The sequence below is a fragment of the Dendroctonus ponderosae genome, unplaced genomic scaffold, assembly GCF_020466585.1.
Source record: "Dendroctonus ponderosae isolate FM_Combo_2020 unplaced genomic scaffold, Dpon_F_20191213v2 Dpon_F_20191213_1, whole genome shotgun sequence".
Classification (NCBI taxonomy): Eukaryota; Metazoa; Arthropoda; class Insecta; order Coleoptera; family Curculionidae; genus Dendroctonus; species Dendroctonus ponderosae.
In genome coordinates, this window is record NW_026017110.1 from 45,544,573 (window position 1) to 45,568,134 (window position 23,562).

General features: G+C 36.1%; 1 protein-coding gene across 2 annotated transcripts in view; it reads left to right on the top strand.

The window, feature by feature from the left end:
* Positions 1–23,562, top strand: part of LOC109541359 (ras association domain-containing protein 10) — a 49,962-nt gene that overhangs the window by 24,788 nt on the left and 1,612 nt on the right. For both annotated transcript variants that reach the window (XM_048669585.1, XM_048669587.1), the window contains 3 exons: positions 12,922–13,120; positions 13,176–13,301; positions 18,182–18,405. In XM_048669585.1, the coding sequence (XP_048525542.1) occupies positions 12,935–13,120; positions 13,176–13,301; positions 18,182–18,405 (536 nt within the window). In that variant the 5' untranslated portion in view covers positions 12,922–12,934. The remainder of the gene's footprint in view (positions 1–12,921; positions 13,121–13,175; positions 13,302–18,181; positions 18,406–23,562) is intronic.

Genomic DNA, 23,562 nt, shown 5'->3' on the forward strand with positions numbered 1-23,562 from the left:
GCTTCTCTATGAAACCATTGATTCTTCTGGAAAGCCTCATACTTTGACATACCTTACTGATTTGGTGTGCGATATTTAATTTCCTCGTGTCAAACAAAATTTCAGTGTCAAGTGCGATCTTTTGTAACGGACAATGCCGCTATTATGACCGCAATGAGGAAAACGTTAGAAGAACGGACAAACTCTGAAATTATAACTGATGGATGCTCTTCGCATTTACTAAATCTGCTTTGTAAGGACTTACAGGTGCAAGATGTCAAAGAACACATAGTCGAAATTGTCAAATATTTCTGCAACATTCACATGGCCAAAGCCAAATTCAGTGCAGCTGGAGGCAAGGCACTAGTACTACCTAGCGATGTTCGCTGGAACAGCGTGGTCGACTGTTTGGAAGCGTATGTCACACAATGGGACATCATTCTCAAGATTTGCGAGGATAATTCAAAGGATGTCGATTCTGCTATCTTCAAAAAACTCTCAAACATAGGACTGAAGCCTGAGCCTTCTGAAGCCTATTGCTGTTGCTTTAGGTTTAGGTAGGAAAAATTCCCCAATATCTGATGCCGTAGAGCAGTGGAAACTTTTGCAAGTTAAGTTTGAAGAATCTCAAAATTTATCTTTAGAGAAACTACCGAAGTTTCAACATCGCTATAATCAAGCTCTTACACCTTATCACTTTATTGCTTACATGTTAAGCCCGGAGAAACAAAACTAAGGTTTAACTCCTGAAGAGAATAATCTGGCTTTGGAGACCCCTCAGTGAGCTTCATGGAAACTCGGGATTGTTGCCACTAGTTATTAAATTCAACACTCGCTGCAGTCCTTTCAAATAAATTATGTTTTCTGATGAGGTGCTGAAAAATATGAACGGACTTCAGTGGTGGCTATCACAGAGAGATGAACCGGAAATTGCGAAACACTTGCCCACTATAACACAGTTTCTTTGTACAACTGCATCTTCTGCGTCTGTCGAGAGGATGTTCAGCACATTCGGATTTGTTCATTCGGATATCAGGAACAGATTGGGAATCGAAAAAGGAGCGAAGTTAGTGTTCCTCTTCAGACTTTATAACGAAAATGAAGAGAAAGAGAAGTGATTTCCGATTTAGTATTATTGAGTTTACCATTAATACCGTTTAATTTTTAAGTTTACATGTACCGTTTACTATTTTGATTTTCATTTCTTAGAATTATTTGTGTTCTGTTTTATATTTTTTGAGTGGAAACATAAAGTTTCTTGGAAAAATTAACTTTGATTTGAATCGTCATTTTTTTCCAAAAAAGTTTTCGAGTAATTGAAAAATATTTATTTTGAGAGACTTCAGTGTATGTATGTATTGTAATGTCCAGAAATTGTTTATTTTGTATATTCTAATTTTTTTATTGAAATTGAGTACAAGTTCATGTTTTGAATTTGTTTTGAATAATAAACTATTTTTCAAAAGTATGTATTATTAAATGAATCATATATGTGATTAAAACCTCAAGAAAAATTTTGTTTTGTTTTATCCACATTTATTTGTTATTTATTTTAATTTTATTTAGTCTATGAAATTGAATTCCTTCTGTAATTAAAGCTTTACATGCTTCTCAGGTTTGTATTACTTATTATTGCTGTTATTGAGAAAAAGTATCTTATTTTTATCATCATAAATGAGTGTCGCACACTTATGTGTGATGAGAGATGTGCTGCAAGCAACTGCTGGTGCATTTAGAATTTCAGCAGATTTTGTCAATGCAACTACATTTATTTTGTTTTCCAGTTTTATTGCCAATGTCTCCAGTACTATTTCCCTCCCTTTTTTTCTGGCGGTATATCTCCCTAATTTCAGGAAGTTTGGACCATTCGGCAAATATTTTATTTTTAATATGACTTATCAGGAAAGAAGTTCTTATTTATAAAAGTTCTGTATGACGTAAGACACAAAGCGCAACCATCAAAAAATCATTTTTTTTTAGTCGTAGGCGAGGCTTGTGAAAAATAGTATATTACGGTATGCGATACGAAAGTCGAGGTTCCGCCTATGCGTGAAATTGACGCCCGACCCCACTGCTCATAACTGTTTTTTTATTTGTATCATTTCTTCGGTTCTTCTTTTATGATAATTTGTTTCCCTAACCAGTATATCCGCGTTATCAAAATTATGTAACCTTTGGTGTGCATGTTGTGTTAATGCTGTTTTATTTTTATCAGTATTTCTCAGACCATATTTATGTGCTTAAAAGCCGGGAAAGGTACAGGGTTCTCCATTTTATTCTTGGGAAAGTAAAGTAAAAAAAAACACACGAAACAACATTCAGATGGAGACGAAAATTTTAATTCAATATAAAGATTAAACCTTGCCATTATTCGTTAAAAACAACATAATTTAAATGTCCTCCACTGGACCTCATACAGGCCTCAATCCTTTTGAGGTAATTTTGAATGACTTTCCGGCACATTACCGGTAATATCCCGGTCATAACTTCACGGCTATTGGCTTTCAGTTGCTCAAGAGTTTGAGGATTGTTGGCGTAAACACGATCTTTCGCATAGCTTCACAAAAAGAAATCTAACGGTGTTAAGTCGCAGGATCTTGCGGGCCAATTAACATCACTCAATCTCGAAATTACGAGTCCAGGAAATTTATCTTGCAATAGGGCTCTAACTGCCAGTGTTGTGTGACTCGTTGCCCCATCCTGCTGGAACCACATGTCTTCCAGATCATAATATTGATCATGATATGATAATATATAATATAACCTCGAATTGAATAACCCTTTATAACCTTTTGAAAAAACGGCTTTGAAAATGTTCAGTTGAAAAACCAAGTCAAAAACCAGTCAGTGACCACACAAGATAAAGAAAATGTAAGTGAATAATGGGTGGAAAGGTAAATTGTCATTGTAATGACTTAAAGTGATTCTTTCGCTATCGAAAATAGTGGCAAAACTGTACACTTTTCTCCAGAGGATCAAGAAAAATATGAATGTTTCCCAAGAGTAAATTGCCGTTATTTGCAACAATACTAAAAATTGTTTTTAAAAAAATTAGGTCAGATCTCAAAAGCACGTTTAATTATACAATCACACTCATTTGCAATTGAAAAATGTGCTGACATACAGATGAATTGTTGATCGCAAGAACTGTTTGTTATAAACGTATAAAAATTAAAAAAGTATAAACATAAAAATTATGTTTTTGACGGGATGAAAGTTAAGGAAGGAATTGAAACTGTTTTCATTGTGGGAGAGATTTTTATTCAACTGTAGAAAAAATAACAAATAAATTTAAAACTTGTGAAAGTTACACAATAATTTTATTGGAAAACGCCGCAAACGGTTTGCCAATAGGAACACGTTTTTTTAAATAATAATGTGCTATAGAAGACTGAAGATTGTATTTAAGTATAGATACAGTTAGATGAAGTTTAATCCGAATATACAGGGCGTTCGGAAATTTTTACGAGTAATTCTACATCCCAAAATGATAGTTGTCGGTGAGGTAACAAAAATTCGAAATACGAATATTTTTCGAATTACAGCTCATCAAATTTAGTTTTTTTTAACTATTCTGGACTTAAAAAATTGTTTCTCCACTTTACCACTGGATAGCACTACCTGAAATTCAAATTTAATTTTTCGCATATCTTTTTTGAAATGTCAAATGTCGCAAAAGTGAATATGCCATTTCAAACACTAGAAAATACTAGGCAAAAAATGTGGTCTTCACACCACTCGAAAAACCTCTTCGTTTAGAAGCAAATCGACAATAAAGTTTTTATTACTTCAACCGACTGACATTGGATTTAGTTAAAAGTTTGACCATTTATAGTAATTATTGAATTACTGTTCAATTTAGACTAGCTTTTTGTGTTCTACAACCACTCAATTAAAATGGATCGAGAATATTCAAATGTTGCATCTAAATGGGGCACAAAATGTTGCCTTAATTGAATAGTGATACCATAATTACTATAAATTGTCAAATTTAGGATACCTACTCTAAAACCAGACGACTTGATTTGCTGCGATTGTAATTAAATCCAACGACACTAGCTTGATAGTGACAAAAACTTTGATGTCGATTTCCTCCCAAACGAAGAGTTATTTCAAGTCCTTAGAAGTGTAGGTTTTTTGTCTAGCATTTTCTAATCTTTAAAATCGCATATTACTTTTTATACGCGAGATACTAGAAAAATTAAATGTAGCTTTCAAGTAAAGTGCCGTCCATTGGTAAAGTGGAGAAACCATTTTTTATCAGAAAGCTAGAGATCACTAAGTTGAAACTCTATACCGATTTTCAATTTGATTCGCGAAGAAATATCCAGAACACGTAAAAAAATGATGTTTGATGAGCTGTAACCCAAAAAACATTCAAATTTTGAATTTTTATTATATGATTCACTACCATTATATTAGCATGTAGAATATACTTAAAAAATTTCCTATCGCATTATCCGAACACCTTGCATAATCATTTACTTGTTCGCCCTTTCGATACTTCATGCTTTACTTGGCAGTTCCATATCAATTCGTTTATTGTTGAAATTTTTGTAGAAAGTGCCGGTTCGCATTGCAATATTTCCAAAGGCAAATTTTACGTTCCAACGTATCGAAAGTCAACAACATCTAAACGAAAAACGCTCCAAGCGCCGGTCTTTCACTAATTTAACTTTAAATTTAGAGCCATTTATATTTGTCTGAATTTCATTCAGCTGCAGTGATTAATGCACATCACCAAAACTAAGATTAATTAGTAAATTAATTTTGTTTTACAAAAATATTGACTAAACAAAAAACCGTGAAGAATGAGACAAGCTAATTAGCTAGTAGCTCAATTTATGTACAATTTCATTACGTTTTATCACACTGAACATTGACTCTAAAGATTAACAATAAATTATGAAGTAGAAAACTTTCAATACTTAACATATTGAAATATATTTGTTTGATATCAATTTTAATTTAAGCTTTCAATTTTTTAAAAGCTTATGTATGTGCTAATTTGGTAGCATTTTAACGGGTTAGACACGTTAACGTTTATGACAAGAAACACATTAGTCGCATAATGTGTGAGAAACAATTTTCAGAACCAGTGATAATTAGACTGCTAACAAGTAATGAAAAAGTAGTCTACATGGTTTCACATAACCATTAGAACGATAACGTTCACATTTTAAAAAATGTACAGTATTCTCCTGCAGTTTCGAGCGAAATTCTAAAGTCAACCTAATATAGCTTAGGAATAATTTCGTAATGTAATGAACGGCCATAGATAATAAACCATATACCTACCATTAATTAGTAATTTATGGTAGTTTTTATGGGCGCTTTAAAGCGTATCAAGATGAGGTCAGAAATAACATTATTACCAATAGTGTCTATTTATGATAACACTGAAAAAGGTTAATGATCGTACTATGAGCATTCGTTTCTCTGTGGTAACTAATAAACACGATCATTTTTCAAATTAGTTCAATATCTGCTACTAAATCTACACGGTTCAGGTATACAGGGTGATTAACGGTCGATGGCGTAATAGGCGTTTAAGGCAAATACATTGCACGATATCGCTGAAAATGATCACATCGACAGGGTGATTCAAAATGTGTGCCATTCTTCTGGTGTTGTTTAAGGCTATTTTAGGAGTAGAAAATACATTAATTGTTGCAAAAAACTATATTAGAAGAACGGCAAAAATGTTTTCCAAGGTAATCTGCCCAATTAGCAATACGCAAGTACCTGTTGATTTGTAATTATTAAAACCTCCGTTAACCATGGAAAAATACCAAGTGACAATGAAAGAGATCAGGATGAACGGAAAATTCGACAGGACTCGTTTAATGTAAGGACCCACTTTTTTGGAATGTTAATATTGTCAACCAGAAGTTGCCATCATAACCTCGAATTAATGTGTATACGAATAAACATAAATTTCTCTCTTTGGCTCCAAATAAGTTAGTGCCTGTTATAATTATTAGAATATCCGCATATTCGACATTGGTGTACATTTTGCGAAAGAACCTTCAAAGTAAGTCACAATTTAACAAATGCTTGTACCTGTAACATCTACAAAAAATTGTAGAAGAGGAACATTTAATATAAAAAATTTTGGACATTTGAAGTAAATATCGTAATTTTTCTTTTCGAATGCTTAAGTGTTCTAATAGGGTACCAAATCAAAACCCAATCATGGAACCATTTCAAAACAATGATTAATAACAAAGTTCAAATTGAATTTTCATCTGTTAATTTATTCTAGAAATTTTTGAAAATACATATATTATATAAATATTGAAAAGTTTTAACAACTTCGATATTTTAAATGGGACACCCACTATACTGTTAGACGGTTAGGTTGGCCGTCAACGGTTTTCAAAATATTATTTAAAATTTATATACCTATTTTTTCAAAATATGTATCGCTCGAAGAAATCTGATATTACAAAACGAGTTCGATCCATGGACTTTCAAATAGCTTGGTTCTGTACTAGGAAATCCCTGTTCATGCGTCTCATATACAGCAATTTGTTCTAAATGTCGCCTTAAAGTCAGTGAAAAACGACGATCGAAAACGTCATCGTAAAACGATTAAGGTTAACTACAGCTTCAAACCCCCTGTAAAGTAGCTCATAATCGCGAAGACTCCTAAACTCGATATTAATAAACGTTAATTTTCCGAAAAAATGCTCAGGTTTGCAAAAACTCGATTCTTTTGTCGATATTGCCATTAAATGTCATAATGGTTGGAGATTATGCGGGAGTTGAACTGCCGACGGGGGGCTGCCAAAACGTCAAATTATTCGTTTTCGAGTGACAGTTGAGACTTGTCAAACTTGTCTGTCTATTGGAGTTGGTAAACAAACAAAAACTGAGAGTTGAAATTATTATGAAAATGAATGCACGTAGACGTACGGTATATAATCCAAATTGTTCTGTAAACGATTGTCACTCACGAAGGAATACGGACAGAAACATTCATTTTCACTACTTCTCAAAAATAAACAGTGGTTAAGGTACCGTTACGGACGGAAAAGGGTTAAAAAGAACGTGGATCGGCAAAAACCAAGGAAAAAGGCTTTGTTAATGGACAAGCCAGTTACAGAGACTTATTGCGATTGTTGCAATAGCTCAATCGTAATCAGGTGTAAACATATGACACCAATCTCAACAAAACAAGTCTCAAATTACTAGTTAACATTGAGTTATAATTTTTGCCACCACACTGTCTCCACCACAAGTGTGCTTGACAGTCGAGTGTATTAATGTATTTGACAGAAAAGGAGATCTCTTGGTTTACAGCTTCACCGTTGAGCTTTTTCGAAGAACCGGTTATTTTTATCATCAAGACCACATATTTTGCTTTACTTTTGTGCGAACTAAGTGCGGTAGTTTGTGAGTGCAAACACCAAACTCACAAACTAAGTGTAAACTTCTTGAGGATTAATGGGCAGAAAATGGAGGATGGGGCGCCTGCTTGCAAAAAGCTCATAAGAATGGTCTCTAATCAATAAATCTTGTAGCTTGAACTGAGTTGGTTTTCAACAAGCAACTGAAGTTTTATGGATTATTTGTATATATATTTCCTTATATTTATCTCTCTGCTGATTTCAAATAAGTCTGGGTTGCGATGGATTTCTTGCTGTATTAAACACATTTTCTTCTGTCTGTTCAGGTAGCACTTCGCAGCTTTCGGTAAGCTGAGCATTACTTTGCCCCTGGTTGCCATGTACGAACTTTTAGTCCCATATTCATCAACTGACTCGTAGGGTGGATTTGGTATCGATTGATCTATTGGTTAATTCGTAGTTAATTTTTAAACTTTAGAAATATTTTGGGCTAGTTTGTATTTTGATATTAAGCCCATCTGAGACTTTCCGTTAAAGAGCCGCTTCAGATATGGACATGTGGATTCCAGTATTCAATACAATTAGCATCAGCTTACTGATAGTGTGGATTTGGTTCCGATTAATCCATTCTTTCGTACTTAAGACATTTTTAACATTTTTATTTCTACACTAAGATTATCTGAAGCTTGTCTCCAAAGAAGCGTTTCAGATATAAAAATGTGGGTTCCAGTATTATTTTTATTGTTACAAAGCGGTCAAGAGTTTTCGTTTTGCCTGTTTTTTTATTGCTAAATCGACTGAAATATGATGGAGGATCTCATGTGATTTGAATGAACTTTTTAAGGTTTGAAATTATTTTGACGACATTTAGAGCGTAGTCTTCTTTACTGAAAGCACAACTCTGAACTTGTAGACTATTTTTTGTTTCTGATAAATTCAACTCCCAACAAAAAGTTGAGTTCAAAGTTCACCACGTTTTATAAGAGCATTCTACCAAATGGATGACTGCAGCGCAACTGCACCGGTGAGTCACTGTGCCGGTCTACATTATGCCTTGCCTACATTATGCAATTATTTGGATTAATTATTTGATAATTAAGATCATTTACATATAAAATAAATAAAAGTGGGCCTAATAAACTTCACTGTAAAGCCCAAGTGTAATTTGCGATTACAGGTTATAGATAAATAAATTTATCATCTATTCTATTTTTGCTTACCTTTATTTTTTGCGTTTTTCCACTTCAGTAAGATTTAGAGAAGTCAAGAGCGCTTCCTCTGTCCTCATCAATCCACAATTTTTGAAATACAATATTTCTAATTAAACAATAGAACGCTTTCGACTGGTGAATTTATAATTAGCAGCTGGTGTAGATTTTTCTAGGGTTTCTGAAAATATATTATAATTTAAAAAAAAACACTCATGTCGATTTAAAATCGCTTAGAAAATCATACTAATGCTGAATATAATCAATTTTCATAATTAGCTACCAGGCCGACGCATTTTTTCCAAGTGTGCTTGGTTTTCTTCGCAAATATTTTATCAAAATCAGGGAGACAATGGAAAGTAGGCTAGCAAATGACGAAATACTTACATAGTGGTTTTTTTTTCAAGGTACAAAGCGCCATTGTTATATACACACGGTAACGACACTCTCTTAACATTTAAACGCAAATCATCACGAAGAAAGACCACCGAAGATTTACAACCTTCCACCTACTTCTCAGTTTTCGGTCTCTCTTACCACGTGCTCAGAAAAGCGCCGATTAAAACCCTCTGGTGATCACGAGCAGTCAAGCCATTTTTCAGGTATTCAGCATTTTCACAAATGATGTGTTGTTCTGTTGCAGGCTGCCCGTAGGGTACAGTTTCTTACAGGCTTATTTTATTGAAATTGCACAAAATTGACAGCGCAGTACAGTTACCCGTTTCATATAACTACATAGCGGATTTCGGTTCGAAAGAAATGGGGTACGAGATATGAATTATTACTACTGGACCAAGGGACCCGCTCTTAAAATGTGTTGAAAATTACGCATAATTGACGCAACTTGAGCAAATATTTTTTTCAATTTTTGAAAGTATTCCTGGTGTCCTGTAAGGGTGGCTACCGGACACCGGACGTGCCTTTGAAAATACTCTGAGCTTGGACATTTCAGGATACATATCTCCTTTCTTGAAAGGTGTTATGAGAAAAAAATTAGAAACGATTTTTAATCAATGGAAAATTAAATATGAAAAACACGTATTTCTCCGCAAATTTCCAAATTAAGATAATTGAGGTAATTTTGCATTATTTTGGCTTAAAGCTCATGTGACATACCGACCTCGATGAGAGTGGGGAAAGTCATTACAATTTGAAACAGTCGCTTTTAAAAGTTGAATGTCTGTGGTGTGCCAAACTGGCCTGACCATTTATAAAAGCCTGCAACTCCCAACTTTCTTCTGCTGAAAAGTTCAAATTTGTCTGAAAGATTCAAAAGATCTGATTAGGGGATGTGAGCAGTTTTAATCAACTTCATTAGCAAATAGAGTTTCTAGAATCTTTCAAACGTAAAACTTTCAAATGGTACAAAATGGGCTCCTTTGTACTTAATAGGCCACAACTCCCAAATTTCATCACCCACAACCTTGAAGCTTTGAAACGACGCTTGATAGACCAAACCCACATCAAGGACACAAGAAGTTTCAGTCGGTTAAAGTGTAAAATCTATTTTCTAGAACTTTCCAAACTTGAAACTTTCGAAATGTTGAAGTGTGTAGGCTTGTTGTCAACATGTCACAACTTCCAATTTCCAACAGCTAAAAACTTGGAAATTTGTAAATGTTTAGAGAAAACTCTGCTTCAGAAGTGCGGCGAGTTTTAAAAATATGGCGGGTACGAAAGTATTTCTAGAATTTTCCCAACTTGAAACTTTCAAATGGGTTCAAATGGCAGCGCTTGTGCTTAACAGGTCTAATCCCCCGCCGACACAAACTTCAAATTTTGCAAGTTCTTGACGAAAAGCTTGCTTAAGGGGCATGAGTTTCAATTAATAGGATGGTGAAATATAGTTTCTGAAATTTTATCAATAGTGAAACTTTCAATTGATTGAAATTACCGCGCTTGTGGTTGACAAGCCACAACTCCAAACTTCCACCAGATACAAACTCCCACATTAGTATACTTATAGGGAAAAGCCTGTTTAAGGGGCCTGAGAAGTTTCACATTATTTGAGAGCAACATTTTCTAGAAATTTCCAAATTGGAAACTTTCAAAATATGTAATTGTAATGTAATATCGTTAACAGGCTACAACTCCAAACTTCCGATAGATACAAACTTCAAATTTTTCTACGCCATAGAGAAAACTCTGCTTAAGAAGCATAAGGAATGCTTTTTTTTCAAGGTAAAATAGAGTTTCTTGGAATTTTCGAAGCGAAAAACTTTCGAATTATCCAAATGGGCGCGCTTGTCGTTAAGAGGCCACAACTTTCAAATTCCAGCAGCCATAAGCTTCAAATCTGTCAACTTATTGGAAACCTCACTTAAGGAGTTTGAGGAGCTTCAGTCAATTTTAATTGAAAGTAGATTTTCGAGAATTTTCCGAACCTGAAACTTTCGAATCAACCAAGCAATTGCTGTTAACAAGCCACAACTGCAAACTTTCATCACCTACAACGTTGAAGCTTTGAAACTTCATAGACAAAACGCTACCGGATACAAGAAGTTTCAGTCAGTTTAAGTGTAAAATATAATTTCCATAATTTTCCAAACGTGAAACTTTGAAATAGTTCAAACGGCCGCGCGTGTCGTTAGCAGGCCCCATCTTCCAACTCCTAGCAGCTAGAAACTTGAAAATTCGGAAGTGCTTAGAGAAAGCTCTGCTTCAGTAGTGTGGCAAGTTCTGAGAACATGGAGGGTAGGCAAGTATTTCTAGAATTTTCCAAACTTAAAACTTTCAATCATACAAATGTCCACGCTTGTGCTTAATAGGCCATAATAATAACTTCATAGATGAAATCCTACGTCAAGGACACAAGAAGGGCCAGTCAGATAGAAGTAGTGGGAAACCAATTTTCTAGACATTTCCAAATTTGAAACTTTCGAAATATTTAAGTGTGCAGGCTAGTTAACATATTACAACTTCCAGCTTCCAGCAGTTACAAACTTTATATTTTGCAAATTTGTTGACAAACACCTTCTGAAGAACAGTGAGGAGTTTCAATTCAAGTGGGTGCAAAATACCATTTCTATAATTTTCCAAACGTGAAACTTTCAAATAATTCAAATGGTTGCGCGTGTCGTTAACAGGCCACATCTCCCAACTTCCAACAGCTATAAACTTGGAAATTTGCAAATGCTTAGAGGAAACTCTGCTTCAGAAGTGCGGCGACCTTTAAGAACATGGCGGGTAGGAAAGTATGTCAAGAAGTTTCCAAATTTTATACTTTCACATTGTTCAAATGGCGGCGCTTGTGGTTAACAGGTCCAACTCCTAGCAGATACAAACTTCAAATTTTGCAAGTTTGTGAAAAAAAGCTTGCTAAAGGAACATGAAGAGGTTCAATTAATTTGCTGGTAAAATACTGTTTCAAGAATTTTATCAAAAGAGAAACTTTCAAATGATTCAAATTGCCGCCCTTGTGATTAACAAGCTACAACTCCAAACTTCCAGTAAATGCAAACTTCCCAATTTGTATCGTTTTAGAAAAAACCCTGCTTAAGGAGAGTGAGAAGTTTCAATTAATTTGAAAGCAATATAAATTTTCGAAATATTTAAATGGGTGCGCTTATTGTTAACAGGCTACAACTCCCAACTGCCAGTAGATCTAAACTTTAAATATTTTAGCATCATAAGGGGGTCATCAACCCTGGTGAAGTAGCATGAGAAATCGAGTTTTATTTCGTGGCAAAATGGAGTTTCGAAAATCGTCTAAGCGAGATACTTTCGAATGACCCAATTGAGCGAGTTTGTGGTTAAGATGCCACAACTCCCAACTTCCAGCAGCGATACATTTGAAATTTGGCCTCAAAAATGCACTAGAAATATCGGCCTGGAAATGGTTTTGGCCTCATCATTTCGCCACCTCACTAGCCTGATTTAACCCCTGCTCACTTGGTTTGTTAGTTCGATTTTCAGGTCAGAGAAAGACAAAATGAAGATGAGACACTGGATGAATAATCATCAATGAGTGAATCTAATCTGATCACATTCAAGAGATTCACGAGTTTAAGTGCAAGTTTTGCTATTTAGGCTAAACGGGGATTTGATGAAATTGATCGATCAAGCCCGTCAAGTCGGTCACGGTATTAACACCTTGCACAGTCACATAAATATTGTGTAATCCATTATATATCGGTATCCAATTAATTAGCGGTCGGTGAATTCTGGAAGTCTTTATGAAATAATTAATAAATTGCTTTCGTTACGCAAATGTTGTCAACGCCAATTAACAACAGCGGATTTATGACTCTATGAAATACAAATCTGGTTCATAGTTTTAGTAAATTTGTTCAAGAAATGCATCTGGAATTGCATTCAATTTCAAAGTGGTTGATTCTTGGATTGGATGGTTTTATAAGCCTAACTGTAATGCTGTTGTTTAGTTTCCAGCATAAAATGTGGTTAAGCAACACGAGCCGAATGTCTAAGAACCAGGATAATTCCGATCTGGATAGCAGCTGCAGTAGCGGCGATGAAATTCCAATATGGGTCAGAAGCGAGCAGCGCTGGGTGTCTGGAATCACCGAAGACACCACCTGCATTGACGTGATTCAAGTATTATGCGCAGATGAAGAACAAAGGGTGGGTAAGCCAAGCAGACGGTATTCAATTAAGTCATGCTGTTTCATTGTTACAGGGCAAACACATGGGAATACCGCAGAACTATCAAATTACCGAACGGTGGCGAGGTGTCGAGCAATCTTTAGACCCTTCCTCAAAAATTTTGGATATATGGAACACCTGGGGATCGGCACAAGCAGAGGTAAGACTATGACTAGGCGCAAATTGGTACTCGTACAACTCGCGCGATACGGTATACCGCAGCGCGATTTTTGGTAGCTAGTGAAAACCAACGAAACAGCGCAAATTGACACGACGCGACACAGCATCAGTCGAGCGACGCTGCGGTGAGGCACAGTTTTTCGTGCGCTTGATGAATGGTTTTTTTTAAGCAGAAGGCTAATAAATTGTTTGGGAAGTAAGTAATTGTTATTTGAAGGATGAAAATTGTTCGCACTGGACTTATTTTTGTCTCTGTCTCAGCAGTGTGGGAGTTGCTCCCCTTTCAAAGTGCAAAGTATAATAACTGAAGCAGATACGCACTGCGTCGCTATTTGCGAATCAAAACGCTACGCGTGCAGCAAATTCGGTTGAAGCGGGCCAGTGTCGGGTCGTCACATCCGCGTCGTACACGTTTTCATTTGGGCCAAACCTGTGCCCTCGTAGCGCTACTGTCACTTTGAGTTGATCCACGGTGGGAGAACGCAATTCACGTTTTTTCTGAAAATGTATGTAACTGAGTAGTGGGATATGTTCTATCACTTTAAAATATTTTTGGCAATGTGGCGTTCCCAATTCAACAAACAGTGCCTTCAACATAGATTTTTTAAAATGAGACATGGACCTTATTGCCGACTGCGGTAGGCCTCGTCAACGTTTCCTTTACTTATGTAAAGCGTTTTTAAATTATGTTATTTTTTTTTGTGAAAACAACTCCCGAAAAACTTGCATGACAACACAATTTCGATAAATTACAAAGGGTGTCTTGAAATTGCTCGTTTCCTTGGTTAAGGTAAAAGCAGCATAAACTGATTATCTTTCAATGGAATAGTCCAGTTTGAAGATTTCATGTTCGGAAAGACCATTAAATTCCATAAACGAGTTGGTTTTGGCCCGATAATTTTGCCACCTTGTTGCCCTGATTTCACCTCATTTGACTTGTTTTGTAAGTTCGATTCGCAAGTTCGACTGCGATAAGCCTGATTGATCTGACTATTTTTGCTCAACGGCTCCTTTACTTATCTAAGGAGTTTTTTAAAAAATCAAATTCTGTTGCCATGACAAGACAATTTCGAAAAATAATAAAGGGTGGTCTTGAAATTGGTCGTATTCTTGGTTAAGCTGAAAACGTCAGAAATTGATTTTTCTCCAATGGAACAGTCCAGTTCGTAAAAATATTTCCATTAAATCGAATTTCTCCCGTGCTTTCCGACTAAGAATGATGATTCATTCTTAGTCGGAAAGCACCGGAGATCACTTCGCCCACTGCCTCATCGCCTTTGAAAATGTCCACCGCAGTTGTGGACGAAACGTCAGGAAGAAATTCCGATAGACCACGGCTTCAAAGCCCGGAAAACATTCCTAAATGTAATACACATGTTTGTCATGCATTTGCCGGTTATGTTATAACCTTATTTAAAAAATCTTCATAATACAGAAAATTACGTTGATGTTGCAAATTTAATCTAGGTAGAATCACGATTCCAAAACGACGATAGCACGCGATGCATTTAAAAATCGCTTATGTCAATGACTATTGCCTAGACTAGAGCCTAAAGCAATGGCTTCCGGAATGTTCAGAGTGTTTCCTCATAAGTTGTGAAAGTTGTTAAATTGTAAAAGTGACCAACACAAAAGTTGTTTAATAAATGTCAAAATTTGTGTGTTGAGATGCGCTTTTGAGTTGTTGCCTCTCTCTGAATTCATGAATTATAACTGATCGGTTTATGAGTCAAAAAAAGGTCATCAACATTTTCTATGAGTAACGGTTGCAGCCACTCCTAAAAATATACTGAGTTAGCCTGGCCTTAGAGTAACGATTAGATGCTCCAGAATTATGCACAATTTTTGTTGAAAATCGTGCGTTCAGCACAAAGGCTGAACATCGTTAATAAAAAGATACAAAGGTCAAGTTGTGAGCCCATAAGGACTGGATAAGCAGTTGTGTGAATTAAATACACGCTGTGCGCATTCACCTGACGTTCGCTTTTGCAGTTTGTGGGAATACGGAGATATTTTTTTTTAACTATAAAATTGTTATCTTTGTATTGTGATAAATGTTGTTGTTTGTAACGGATAATAAAAAGACCAAATCAAAGGTTTCTCATCTTACTGATAATTCTTGGAAGTTATTGTTAGCTTACTTCCATTCTCCAAAAAAAACTTCAAATGTAATTCGTAGCAAAGCAAGTAATTCGTAGTGGCTTTCTGTTATTTGTATAATATTTGGGGGTGTTAAAGTTTCGCTTGACATTTTATACAGATACATTTAGTAACAGTTTAGATTACTAATTTAACAATATTAATAGACGAATAATAATATGCAGTTTAGACAGAAATGAATCGTGCAAAACAGAGCAGTGCGTTTTATACATACGATATACATTATACGTGCGATTACAATACGTAAAATGTAACTTACTTAAATTCTAGGTAGTGTGTCTTGTACTACTGTGAGTAGTGGTGGTAGGAAAAGTGTATTTAAAAATTCAAAATCACCTCGTGCATTGCTACTGCGGAAGCTTGGCTCTAATTTTTGAGCTCTTTTTTGGCAGTTTTAAACACTAATTGACATTTTTCCCATTTTTGCTAATACTGAGATATTTGATGTTGCTCTATTAGCACTCCTGAACAAGCTAGAATATTAACGCGAGTGATTAAGTAGCAAAACTTCCTCATTATCATGACGCAAATACCTGCTGCTACCACAATACATCCATGAACCAACAAGGTTATCAGGCAAACTAAAAAGATTCAAAAAAAGAATAACTCGATATCACTAAGAAACCTACAAGATCCTGTCCACTACAATCATCAGCGATTCTTGGTGCGTTCACTGTTAAAAAACGGTGTGCGCATTCAACGAAACGGAAACGTATTCATATGCATGTTGTAAGGCGAGGAGATTACTAATAATATATAAATCACAAAACATGCTTATTATTAGATTTCTGACTGTCTCTCTTCTGATTTGTTAATTAATTTGATTCATGATGGTGAAGAGTCTTTTTACAACAACGTGGCGTTTGACTTAAAAGACGGACCACCTATTGATGGTAAAAGATTGGCTTATTATAAGTAAAATTGCTTTGTTTGCTAGCACAGATGTTCTCTTTTCATTAAATTTTCACGGACTGTTGCTTTTTCGCTTACATTTGCCGCTATTTATGCGCTATCCCTTTGATTCTCGTCCTTTAAGGATTTAATCCAGGACGGTTTGATCATATTAACGCGCGAGTTTGAAAAAACCCGACCATATAAGCCACTAGACCTTAAATCGCACGATCTGGGAGGCCAAGCCGATCTCAAGAACAAGAAGTAATCAGGCAATAACTCGTGTAATCATTGAACAGTTTGTCTGCTCTGTCCGCTAAATCTACATAGCGTAGAGATCTATATTTGGAAATTTGCCTTAAAATTTTCATTTGGGTGGCTACCTTGAGATGCATCTGATTCTCAACATTCACGCGTGAAAAATGGGCTTTATCACTAAAGACTATTTTCGGAAATGGAAAATAATCATTTAATTGTCGTTGTTTTAAAGTCCAATAAAAAGCTATTCGTTTCCCATCGACTTCAGGCTTGAACTCAGGAGCCAAGTCAACTTCTTCTATTTTCAGTTGAGCGACCGAAGCGACCGCGTGTCACTTACCGACCCAGTTTAATCAAAGAGTTTTAATAATCTTCTGCAAGTGTAGGACTGAGTAACTCAGTGAATTTTTAGTTCAATTGGCGCAATGCTGCGCCAATCCAACGTGCCAACCCAACGCACCGGCGCAGTAACTCAGTTCCGTGGATCGGAAAACGTTGCTTATTTTAGTTCTTTGGAATGTTGTTCCGGTCTCGAGTCTCGTAAAGCTTTCATCCGCTTTATTAAATGACTATACCACTCAGAGATCGGCAACAAATCAACACAGTGTTATCCAGGCCTACTGGCAGTAGTTAAATTTGATCTCGTGGCGTTCAAGATTCACGCTCGCATAATCGCATAATACAAAGCGGCCGGAAAAACACAATTTTTCTTAGAGCAACGTTATCTATTCCAGACATAACGGCATCGTAACGCATTCCAATGAGCTTATACCGTGCCATAAGAAGTCCTCGCTTTAAAACAAAAACTAAAAATGAGCCGGCGCTCCATCCATTTGTGTTTCTGTACAACGGAATACCTAATAATAATATTAGATTAAGTGGATTGATTAAAAAATTCAAAAAATCTATTGAAATCTTCTTTTACGAGGCAGGACTCAATGTGTGCCTCTTGGTTGATTCTGGATGTTTCTAAATTGGTGTGGATTTTAATCAGATTTATACGGAAAGTTGCGCCTATTGGCAGATGCACAACTCTGAAACGTCCATCTACAACCCACTCGCTTTGAGTTATGCAAAGTTTGAGTTGCGAGTTTAAGCTGAATTTTTGCAGTGCTGTTAACCGTAGTTTTGCAAATTATTACAAAGACTTGTTTGGTTTATGTTGTTACACTTTCTCTGAAGACATGACCTTTTCTCAAAAGTTTTCCATCTGCAAAACAACCTTTTTGGTCATCACACGGCTATAGTAGGATGACTGCTGTCTGTCAGATGACTACTTGGATGACAGCTGACGTACCGTCAGGAACTCTTGCAGTGTACATGCGAGATGCTTGATAAACAGTATTGAAGACATTTTACCAGATTAACGAAAAACTGATATAAATTCGTTCCGTTTTAGAGTAACGTGCAATGCCATATATTTTGATAATTGGATTTTTTCGCATGTAAACTACCAACAATAGTTTAGCCGCAATCTTCCGTGGCGTATAAACTGACTAATCTTGCCATCTTGCCAACGTTAACCTGCAGTTCAATAAATTTCAATTTTAGGTGAAAATGTCCTTAAGACGGTTAAGATCGGGAAGATCTTCGAATCGACGGACGAAATGCCGATCGGATGCCAGCACACATTCGGACAGAAGTTTATGTAATACTTTGCATCCAAGACGGTTTCAAATGTTGAATGGAGGAAAGGAACCCTCCAGTACCGAGGAACTGTTGAAATTGGTTCTAGCACAAGGTGAAGTAATTAGAAGACAATTAAGAAAGCTGAGGTAATTATCAAATTCATATTCAACCATGACTCGAATTAACAACATTTGAATATAGAAAGGTGTTTTATAATTTCTGGCCTTTATAGCAATAAAGTTTAGTAGCAATCGATAAATTTGGCATCAATCTATCAATCAATCAGTTAATTTACTTTGGGTTTTACAGGTAAACAGAATGATTTATTTACTGCAATTACAAGGTGTATTTATTTTTCTATTTGAGCACTTGGGAAATTTTAATAATCGGTGAAGTGACTACAACGAATGCTGGCTGAATGGTAGTAGAAACATTCTATATCAATAGTATGAAGTAACTTCACAATAATTTTATCATTGTGTTAGCCCATGTTAATGCTTTTGGGTATACTTCGCACACTATAACTCTAGTCGCACGTCCTCAATCGTCTGTTCAGCGTTGTTGCCATACCACCATAAATTATACAGGGTGATTCAAAATTGGGGTAATTCCTTCCAAGTACGAGAAAAATATTGACTTTTTTTTTCGAAAATTTCTAGAAGATATTAACAGTTGAAGATCGAATTTCAACTTTGTTCTTAAGCATTATTTTGAAATTGTTCCATGTTTAATTGGTAGCATATTGGACTACTTAAGCATCCAAAAAGAAAAATTACGATCTTTGCTTCAAATTACGAAAAATTCATTGACGATTTGATATCAAAAAAGTTATCTTCTACAATTTTTTGATAAAAAGACACAGCGGCAATGATGTTTTTTGTCATTAACAGATAGTTACAGGTGGATAGCCCTTGCCAATAATAACAATAATTTGTCAAACCGTGACTTACTTTGAATTTCCTTTCACGAATTTGCGGATATGCGATTAGTTCAGGGGAAATGCTTCAGTAACATAGCAGAAGCTGAAAGAGCTCACGGCAACAAAGGGCGAGAACAGTGGTTCCAGGAGGATAGTGAACGACAATCGATGTTCGGGTTCCACACACAGAGGAGCAAGTATTGAACATAATCGAATTAGGGCCTTCCAGGGGCACTCAGAGCACAACCACTGACACTTTCCCAGGCACCAAATAAATACCGGCTACATTCCTACCACATTTGTACGATACACACAGCACAGGGATATACAAATGGAGCAGGAGTTAATTAACTGAATACGAGAAGCTGCTTGATAAGAGTGGATAACAAGGAGATTACACAGGCACTAGCTGGTCTGGAGTTAACCATTCAAATGTTTGGTGTTGTACGGTTTATTTATAAACTCCAATTTTATCCTCCAACAGGTTGAAATTTCGAAAGTTCGTTCCGTCATTCAACGATTCCCGTTGAGTTGACCGTTTATACTTGTTTATCTTATTGTCACTCTGTATAATTCCATGGTTACCGGAGTTTTAAATAATTACGGACCAATAGGTATTTGCGCAATGTTAATTAGGCAGATTACCTTGAAAAACATTGCTGCCTGATATTTCTGATACAATTTTTTGCAAATTTCTCAGTTTTTAATAACAATTAATTTATTTTACTATTTTTTCTGTACTCCTATAACAGCGCCAGACAACACCTCCAGAGAAATGACGCCAATTTTGAATCACCCTGTATATACAGGGTGATTCACAACCTTATAGACACAGAGCAGGGACGTGTAGAGGACCTCAAAACAAGTCGAGCTCCCATTCAAGCTTTTTTTTCTCAGGCCCTAGTTAACGAGATACAGGGTGTTAAAGTTTGAAAAAAATGTTTGGTATTTCCGGTTTAACTCCTACAGTTTATGAGATATTTTAATCAAATTTTGAACGTGGGCTAATGTTTAGACCTTTTACATGTAGGCGACTGGTTGTGAAATTCTACGGGGTGTTTCTTTTCTAAACCCTATTTTACTCAGCCAAACTTTTTTGCGGTACGCCACTGACTTCGACCGAACACATTTATTGATTTGTTGTTCAATTTAAAAATTTTGTTATTGTGTTATTACTTTTTGGGTGCTTTTGTTGACATTTTTTGGCGATTTTATTTACAGAAATTCGGTGTGGCCGGTACTTACGTTTTTTTTTAAATTCCAATGTTTCATTTCCTCCTACAGTTTCCTCAATATTTTGAGAAGAATGGAATGGGTAAACGTTTACATACTATAGCGATTTTCTCTGATGTTCTCTGATCGACGATTTTTTTAAATCTAACTTTTATAGATGTATTTTAAATTGCTTCCCAGCTTCTGAAAAAAATGGACTATACGCGTTTTTCTGGGTATCTGGGAAATTAAGCTGGGTTTACTTGTTTCACCCGATTTTCTTATTCTATGTAAACACACCCCATATCCCATTTTTCAAAGTTTTCATAAGACATTTTCAAACAAATGTTACCAAAGTCAATAAGTAATTTCCGAATAGGATGTTAATATCTTCTTCTTCTTCCTGTAAAAGGATAAAGTCCTGTCAATTCTGTCAGCCTTTCTGTGACCCCGATGTCTTGCTTTCATACCAGCGTTTTGGGGGCTTGCCAGCTGGACGCCTTGTTTCTGGGTTTTGCATTTTGCCCACTTTACAATTCGGTCTGGACTCATTCGTTCTATGTGGTCTCTCCATCACCGGTGTCTCTTTCTCACCCATCTGACAACGTCTTGCACTCCCAGTTCTCTTGTGGTATTCTCGTTGCGTATCCTGTCATTCAATGTGAATCCTTCATTTTTCCTTAGGATTTTCATATTCGCTTCTCATTTCCCTTTAGGCAACAGATGTTTCATCTCTTGTTTGGGCGGCGTGGGTCATTATGGGTTTGACGCAGGTCTCATAAATTCGCGTCTTACTCTCTGTCGTCATATATTTGTTCTTCCAAATTATGTCTTGCAAATGCTTTTCTGATCTGGCTGTCCACCTCATTCACTGTACTTCTGCTGCTTTATATCTGCAGAACGTTAATATGTATATATTAATATGATTAGACGCAGGTCGTTGGATTGTCCTGATAAAATTCTTCTTTTCGTCTTCTCCAGCTTTATCCATGCCTCGCGATCTCGCTAGTATCATCATTGTTCTCCTGCTACCGTTCTGACATCATCTATCCATTTCTCTTGGTCTCCAAAGTGCCGTTCGCTGGGTCCATCTATTGGGTTCTGTCTCGCCGCATGTTTGATCCATTGCTACTTCCGGCTTTATGTCTTATGTAATGTTTAACAATCTCTATGGTAACTTTATCTATGGTGATCCATTTTTGCTCATTATTTTGGTCTTGTTTATGTTCATTTTTAGCTCTATTTTCGTTGCTAATTTGGTCTATATTTCTTTGGATTGCTCGTTTAAGTAATTTACATGTTGTAGAGTTCCTGAATGTTGGTGGTCATCAAGATTATATCGATGTTTAGGATCTTGTTTTGCTATGATAAACAGCTTGGGAGAGATGGTATGCCCCTGTCGTACTCCTTTGCCCTGTGATATTATGTCTATTTTAAGATCGTCGTCTATTTTTACGTGAAAGGTTGCCTCATCATAGATATTCTTAATAAGGGTAAAGCCGATTCTCGCGTCTTCTATTGCTGTTAGATTAGACCAGATTTCAACGCCAGATGTTATATTCTGTTGTTTTCTCGATGACTGACTATGACGATAGTCTGTAGTGCTAAAGCCCTTTTGAAAGCCTGCTTGTTCTACTCGTTGGTAGGAGTTCTAGTTTCGTAGTTAGTCGATTGTTGATAATTATAGTGAAGAGTTTATAGAGGTGTGATAGCAGGCTTATTGGTATATAGTTTTTTATATTTTAGCGATCCCCTTTTTTGTAAATTAGCACGAGATGGTAATTTTTCCATGGTTCCAACATGTTTTCCTCTATCAGACAATTGTTTAACAGCATTACTATTTTCTCTATTAGTGTTTTATCTTTAGCATTTCCGGTGTTATTCGATCTTATCCCGGACTCTTGCTGTTTTTCATCTGTTGTAGTGCATATTTAATTTATGATGGTGATTGTTATTTATTTTTACAATTGTCTGTTTTTCTCTCCCTTGCTTGATCTTAGAACTTTCATGTCTTCAGTTTCCTCTATAGTTTCGAGGATTGTGTTTGTTTTCTCTTAGGTCTATCCTTATTTCCTTTTTCGTTGTCTTATTTAGGGTATTATGTTCTGGGGAATCTCTCTGTCTTCTTTCTTTTTCTTATCGTCTCTGGTTTTGATTTAGTATCTGGTCTCTGTCTTATCCTGTCTATGTTGGCGCGCCCTAGTCTATGGTCGCTTCCTGTGTCAAACCTATTTAGCACTATGACCTTTTTGCACACGGTGTTTCTGTTTGCGAGGATGAAGTCTATTTCATTTTAACCAGTCCGCCTGGGCGTATCCCGGTCCACTTCCTGCCGTCCACGTCCCGATTTTATGGGATGGGATTCTGAGCCTTAATCTCTATCTACCCGTATGGGGTAGTCTTATTTTGGATTTCGACTCTAACATGGTTTGGAAGGTTGATGGCAATTAAAGCGCCACGCTTGCCGAGCGTGTTATCTCGGCCACCCAATCCCAACCCAGTCCGTGGGCCCATAAATTTATACAAAAGTAATTATTCAGCTTTTGCGCATGCGCAAGAAATAGGGTAAAACAGGGGAAAGATGACGCATAGGGAGACATGACGCAGTCCGATAATTTGGAAAATTTGTTCTCTTTGGGTCAGTCGCCCAAGTTAGGAATAGACTCTCAGCATGTTAAGAGTCTATTCTTGCTGCTCAGAAAAAATCATGACAAAAGTGTTATAGACGCACAAGATATTTAGTTTACATTTGCTGATATACAGGGTGATTCAAAATTGGCGTCATTCCTCTGGAGGTGTTGTCTGGCGCTGTTATAGAAGTACAGAAAAAATAGTAAAAGAAATTAATTGTTATTAAAAACTGAGAAATTTGCAAAAACCTATATCAGAAATACGGCAGCAATATTATTGATGGTAATCTGTCTAATTAACGTAGCGGAAATACTTGTTGCTTCGCAATTATTTAAAACTCCGGTAACCATGAAATTATACAGACTGACAATAAGATAGACAAGGATAAACGGTAAATTCAACAAGATTTGTTGACTGCGCAACGTACTTTCGAAATGTCAACTTGTTCTCATAACCTCGAATATTGGTGTTTAAAAATAAACCATACAACACCAAACATTTGAATGGTTAACTCCAAACAAGCTAGTGCCTGTGTAATCTC